Here is a 7290-nt window from a genome sequence, read left to right as displayed (position 1 = left end):
GTGTTACCTTTAAAAATGCACCGCGCAGAGCCTTTTTTCTGTAATTTTTTGGTGTTAGTTCTTATTTCTGGGAATGTCGTTACGGATATATATAGCTGAGGCCTTGTTATTCACTGCTAAGATATCCCAAAAATATGAAAAATGGACTTTGCCAATTTGGTTTCTGAGCGTCTCAAATAAAACGAGCTTTGTTTATTAAAAAAATTTATAAAGTAATTTCTAAGTGAAAATAAAATTGTATAACAGTTCAAGCATTGACACAGGTTTTGGTGGCATTTGGTAATAGCTTAAATCATCTGGCAATATTCGTGTCGTACTAAGCGTAAAGGACGGTTTTTAAAAAAGTAGAAAAGTTCAGCAGCGAATATTTGTTGAAGCCATCTACCGTATATATTTTAAATACGGATTATTATGTTGGTAAGTTAAGATCATTTTCGATCGGATAGCTTTTCTAATCTTTATCGACAATTGTTTTACTTTACACTTGTTTTTTACTTTATATTTTTGTTTTTGCCCTTTTCATGCAAAACACAGACAAATGGGATTGATCATAAACTTTTTGGATTGATCACTTTAATGAAGATAGATATCAACCCCACATAAAACGTGTCTTTATTCTGTTAGCTTTTTCAAATTGGAAATCACATAAACTTTGGGATTGATCACTTTAATGAAGATAGATATCAACCCCATACAAAACGTGTCTTTATTCTGTTAGCTTTTTCAAATTGGAAATCACATAAACTTTGGGATTGATCACTTTCATGAAGATAGATATAAACCCCAATTAGAATACATCTTTATTCTATTAGCACTTTTAGAAATTATTTTTTAGGAGAACTATGGAATTCCTGTTTTGGAATATGATCGATTGTTCTTAACTTTTCTCCAGCCTGAAAAAGCTAATAAAAAGGTAAAATATTTTACATGCTTAGCACGGTATATTAATACCCGCCTAGGATGAAAACTTTGTTTTATTTGAAGTTTCCGTACCATCATCATAAAGAAGAGAAAAGGCTTAAGTTCAAGATATAAAAAAGTCAGGTTGTAGCGGTTTATTTCTCACAAAGGATAAAACAACCACTACGAGTTATTACAGCAGCAAAAATGGTAATAACACAAGAAACTAAGAAGCATCTATGCAGATGACTTCAAAGAACAGACGCAATTCGGTCCGTATAAAAGCCCTGCTAGAGGCGTATCCTAGGGTCTCAAATATTTGAACCCGCCCTAGGAGGACAATAGTCAAAAAGAAATAGGCACCAAAACTAGGTTAAATAAGCCTAACAAAAAACAATTTGAAGACAATTATTGATGTTAAACGCCTCCATTAGCATCTCCAAAATTGATAGAAATAACACTTGAAATTTCACCACACAACATTTAACCACAACGCATGTACTACTCAGATATTGCGCGCTCAATGGTTTTCATACTAATAAAGAATCCTACATACCGCGAATAAAAGCTAAGATATAATAATCATAGGTAAAATAGCAAGTTTGGGGAACTAGATTTCCCTTTATCTTCTAAAATACTAATATTGCCATGTAACGGCTTTTCCCAAACCCTATTTTGTTCCTAATAATTTTACTGCAAGTTCAGATTTTTTTTTTTATGGACATTTAAAAGTAAAAAGAGTAAGTTTAAGAATAAAATTTCTTTCAATATATTAGTTATCTATTATAGCAATAAAAGCACCAAGTTCCCAATCTTGCATATCTTATTTACGAGCAACAATTACAGTTAGATTACACGTCTTTTTTTTAAATAGAAAAGGTACATAAGTTGCTAAGTATTTTTTTTTTTCAAGAAGGTTCCTCCAGACAAAAAGTTACACGCGGAAGGGTGCTACTTTATTGGTATTTATAGCAGATATACAAAAATAAAACAAGATACCCAGAACCTAAAAATAAACTAAAAGACTAGTTTTGGAATTTTGGGGCCATAAAATACTTGTATCAGATCACATTCAAGAAAACCAGGTAAGTTTAAACGATATTCTAGTCGGTCGAGATAAGCTTATTCATCACGAAATAATTAAAAATAATAAACAATCGCCGTAACAGCAGCAACTGCATATCCCACTTTAACAGAAGCAAATTTCGATGCCCATAGGCATAATGCATGAAAAGGCCGAGTGACTGAAGACTATTCATTTGAACGCATAGAGCTATTTCTTCCTCTTCACTTAGTGACTGAGCCCTGAATTGAATTAATCACCTACAGTGGTACACTGACAGGTGGAGAGACGAAGAGGACAAGACCCTCCCTCTGAATGAGGTCCAAAAATCCTGTTTCTAAGGATATCTAATGAAAGAGAATTTCAAAAATTAGGTATGGTTCAGCGCTTACAAAAGAATTATAAATCTGTTCAAGAGACCTCTTTTCATTGACGCAACCCAATTTGTAGTTGAAACTATAATTCGTCTTTCGCGTTCATAATAAAGCCAATTCTTGATGGAAGTCGAATAAAGCAAGCACGGCTCATTTCAAGAAATCAAAATGAATAAATTTTAGGACTTAAATGGCTTCTCTTTTTTCTTTTATAATTGATGCATCGAAGTCGTTTCTTTTACTGTTGTCGACCAAATATAGAGCCAAGTCCTGGATGAAACGAATTTTCCTTTCTCTTCATAGTAATCACATTTTTGACGAACACACGAAAAAAGAAACTTTAATTATTCCAAACTGTTTCAACCGTCTTGTCCCAGCCTCATTTGAACTTGGCCATACGTCATTTATTGCTCCCTAGCTCCATTCATATAAACACTTCAAATTTTTTTTTTCCTTCTCATCCACTTAAGCTGAGGGATGAAAAAGCTTCTAAATTATCTAAAAAAGAATTTATTTACCAATCCAACATCATCAAAGATTCAACTATTTTTTTAAAAATAATTATTAAGTTTTGAGTATGTTTTTTTGCAGAAACTTGTCGTTTCTGATTGGAATATTATTTAAAACTCAACACAAAAAAAAAACAATAAAGAAATAGATATCCACATTTATATAGGAGTTCAGCATTAAATTTCTTTAATTTAAAACTTTTGCCTAAAATTTTCCCTTTCCATTAGGTCAACACAGAAATGGGATAAGAGGTATAAGGTTACACGCATATGACCAACATTTTTTTTTCTATTTATTCAGGAATGATCCATGTTTTCAAATATTCTTAAAGTGAATTTGCAAGCACTCTTAGAGTCAAACATTCAGCCAATCACAGAAGAAATAGATTCCGTTCTTTTTCCGTATACAGAAAAATTAAAAAAAAGTATCTTACCATTGCAATTGTAATGACGTAGCCAGGCTCATACTTTTTTGGAGGGGGGGGGGCATTGATTACAAACCAAAGGAAAATCTCATCGGAACTAGCAGCTTTCCAAGTTTTGAGGAGTGAACCCCTTTGTTTCCCTCTGGCTATCTCACTAAATAATAGCAATATCAATTACAAAATCTCGTTCCAAAACCTTTACAATAAACCAATTAATTTCGGCTATAAGAATAAAATGCTAAAAAATACATAACATTTCCTAGGGATTCTTTTCATAAACTAAATTCATTTTATACACGATTAATCTAGACTATTTTTGCTTTTGTAACATTAGATACCCGGGAAAATACAAACTTGATCCTCAAAGACAGACGCTCCCAGCCTATTATACGGTAACCTGTTCCGGTACGCGAATAAAAAAAAAATACCGTTACGTGACAAGGTAAAAAAAAAAAATACTAAAGAGCAAATTTTCGTAGTCCTTTACAATAAATGGAATTAACTGAATTCAACTTGTCATTTATGCTACTACTACTAACAACTCATCGCAGTACAACACCGCCTAAGGCTAAAACAGTGGCACAAAGCAATGTCAGTTGCTTGGATTTCTCACCTAAAGGGTAAACACTCCACGAGGGAAAGAAGGTTTTGCGTCAGGCAGCTTTGAAGCACAGTCCCCAAAGTTTGTAGGTGCTGTTTTACAGAGACACACATGCATTTGACATACATATCAACTAACAGTGCATCGCCATATGAAGTGTGTACAACCACCCCCAATAATTTTTCATCCCAAACTCTCAGCTAAAGTAATCCTCAGATATTCAAACTATTTTAAGAAGAGTCAGAACCATTCTCCATGGTAAACTGACAATTACCAAGACTAGCGGGATTCTACTCTAATTACTGGCACCCAAACGCAGAGGTCATAATCTATACAATAGAAGACTTATGATCCCTGTTGGCGGGTAAACAAGGGTAATTGTATTGCTTGTAAGAATGAAGACTTCCCCGGGGAATTTTGATGACGTTGCAAAATGTTCGATAAATTGTTGACGTTGATCGAGCTTCTGGCGGAATGGAAGATTTACAAACGATTTTTTTCTTGTAAAGAAAAACGACTTAAGCCAAAAGCTATGTTCTATTGTTATACGAGGAACATTTGAATACTATCTTTCCACATTATCCAAAGCTCTTATCAAATTCTTCGCCGTAATCACACAATCATTGGGGTACGGGAAGAGGACTGGTGCAAGCAGGGCCCTTCCGTGTCCCAATTCTTTGGTTATCTAAAGATATTCAAATTGTTAACGCCTTCTGTAGGCTTAGTCTATATCACAAGAGTTAATAAGACTAAGAAAGACTTGTGACTGTAAATTGTTTAACGTACATTTTGGCATTAATTAGGTTTCATGTTACTTAATATTCACAATGCAAAATCGTCGCCAATACTATGTATACTTTTAAAATTATTTCCCAATGCTCTATTCAAATAATCCACAATTAACTCGTCAGTGTTGCAGATAGCCGACTCTTGATCCCTTCTAGACTTCGCACTACTGTGCTGAAGATAAGTACAATATCATAACCGTTCTTTATCTTGTGAAGTAATTCCATAGCTGATAAATTCTGCCGCGAATTGGGGGGTGGGGGGATTAGCTAGTGATTTCAACTTACACAGCAAGCATGGGCCACAGAATAGCTAAAAACTATGGAACTAAGCTTTCTATAAAAAAAAAAAAACTGTTTTACGTTTTACACTAAGATTCCACATTCCCCCCACCCCCCAAACCAGGCAACAACCCTAAACAGGTACTTGTAAACATATTAAAAGGTTGGGAGCGTCTGCACAAAGACAAGAACTAGAAACTCAAAAGGGAGATATGAGAACGTATGTCTCACAAATAAAAAGAAAAAAAATCATGGTGCTCTTTGGTCGGAAATTTGGAAGAATGTATTTAGTAGAAATGCATATCAAATCGACTACTATTGAAAGTGTTTTTTTTTTTTCGAAGGCTGCGTTTCTATAATGTCTTCCATCAAAACAAAAATTTTCCTCGTTTCAAACGACTTTATCATGGATCCAAATAATTCAAAAATAGCCAGCTTTCTGACATAATTGCTTTAGTTAATTCTAAATATTAATTATGAATTAATAATTAAGTTCATTTCAGAGGCAGACTTAACGTTTACTTTTTGCTTAAAAAGCAAATTTTTTTTTCGCAATTAATTTTTCGAAAGTCTTATGTCCATTTTTACTCTTATCTTGCTTTTGCTTCTGTTTTGTAGAATTATACGATCAGTTATTTGATTCTACGAATCAATTACCAACAGCTTTTTTTAGTTTTATATCTAGCAGCATCGAACAATACATCGTCAAAAAAGACAAACAGAAACGCAGCCAAAACCAAAAGTCTGAAGTTTAACCATGCTATGGAGAACACCACACAATAAATCAGCTACGGTAATTCAAAGGGTATTAGGTGACATTTATTTGACATATCAAGATCAGTACTGTTGATTGATTAGTCCAATCCATTTTTCATACATTGTTTCGTTTTCAAAATCATTAGAAGTTTGTGTTCCTTTTTTTTTTTAAATGCATAATACCTTTTCTCATTTGCGAATGTAGCTGAAAATTGGAGCTTTTGACAATAACATTGTTTTGCCGTATCTTGGATGCCTTAAAAAACCTTTCTTATATACACAACCTGTTGTTAAAAAAAAAAATCGAAACCCCCGACGAACATTCTTTAGTTTATGTGTCACACTGAGGTAGGAAAGGAAATAGAGGCCAGATTCGGGCTAGTTGGTGTCATCTATTGCATTCTTTCATAACGAGAAATTTCAATTCTAAATATGTAGCATGACCTCGAGTTAACAGCGAAAACTGACCCCAAATTTTGCAGAATCTGGCCTCTATTCTTTTTTCTATCTATATGGTCTATCCCAACAATTTATGTCATATGACAAAACACCCTTTCAATTACTAGAGCCGAAAAACAACTTACACTAAAAATTAAAAACATTATCGCTTTAACTGGCGCCAAAATAAGGGAAAAAATTATCACCTATGCAATATAAAGTAAAACTAAGCTATGAAAACACTATTAATACACGAAGGACAAGTCATTAGCCTCCTCAGAACGAATAACATTACTCTTTTAGACGCAAACTGTTCTTGAAGCTACTGCCCCTTATGTTCAGATAGCTTTCGTCGTCTGGTAACCGTCTGCGAGTCGTCAACTGTTTTCTTCTTATTTTTACGGCGGCGCTCGCTTGCATGCGGAGTTGTAGTTTCACTTGTCGAAGCAGCAGAACCTATTGTAAGTCAATCACTTGATTAAAAAATTAAAAATTGCTTATAACTATACATCAACAAATACACAATCATGAAGGTTATTAAAATGAAAAGGAGAATATGAGAAGAGAAAAAAAAGTGTTATTGAGAACGGAACGAAAGTTCTCTGTTTTATATCTGTTGTTTTCATCATTTTTGGCCAGCCAGAGACTCGACAGATTTTAGGTCGCTGGTTCTGATTTAATCCCATACGAAAAGTGGAAAACTCAAATTTATAGTTTTACAATTCTTTTATTAAGACATAAACAAACTTTCCCGTAGCAATACCAATGACCAATGTTTTAAGGGCTGTACCAATCAAAATCCAGAATAATGGTCTAAAAGGCTAATAATGGCCATTTATAAGGCCATAATAAATGACCTAAAATCATATAGTAGGATTTTTGGTGTTAAGAAATTAGTACAATGTTTCAGAAGAAACGGATGACCAGAGTCCTTATTTCTTGGAAAGAAAAGGAAACAGTTTACATTTAAAAATATTTATCCAATTTTGCGTACTTCCTGCTTTAGTCATAACAAACTACCTTACCGCAAATTCAAATTTATATTTGAAACTGAAGACAACCTTCAAAAAGAAGCCGATCGACCTGAAATCTAGGAGAGAAGGAATCTAAGAGCATACCTAACTAACATAGACAAGGCAAACAAACAAAAAATAAAA

General features: G+C 33.7%; 1 protein-coding gene across 2 annotated transcripts in view; it reads right to left on the bottom strand.

The window, feature by feature from the left end:
• Positions 1 to 1040: 1040 nt before the first annotated feature.
• Positions 1041 to 7290, bottom strand: part of LOC148953070 (uncharacterized) — a 107438-nt gene continuing 101188 nt past the window's right edge. For both annotated transcript variants that reach the window (XM_089088277.1, XM_089088278.1), the window contains one exon: positions 1041 to 6589. In XM_089088277.1, the coding sequence (XP_088944403.1) occupies positions 6456 to 6589 (134 nt within the window). In that variant the 3' untranslated portion in view covers positions 1041 to 6455. The remainder of the gene's footprint in view (positions 6590 to 7290) is intronic.

This window comes from Artemia sp. Qi Xiang Cuo, chromosome 4 (genome assembly GCF_049724085.1).
Source record: "Artemia sp. Qi Xiang Cuo chromosome 4, ASM4972408v1, whole genome shotgun sequence".
Classification (NCBI taxonomy): domain Eukaryota; kingdom Metazoa; phylum Arthropoda; class Branchiopoda; order Anostraca; family Artemiidae; genus Artemia; species Artemia sp. Qi Xiang Cuo.
The sequence above is the reverse complement of the archived record's forward strand: the minus strand, read 5'-3'. Positions and strand labels throughout refer to the sequence as shown.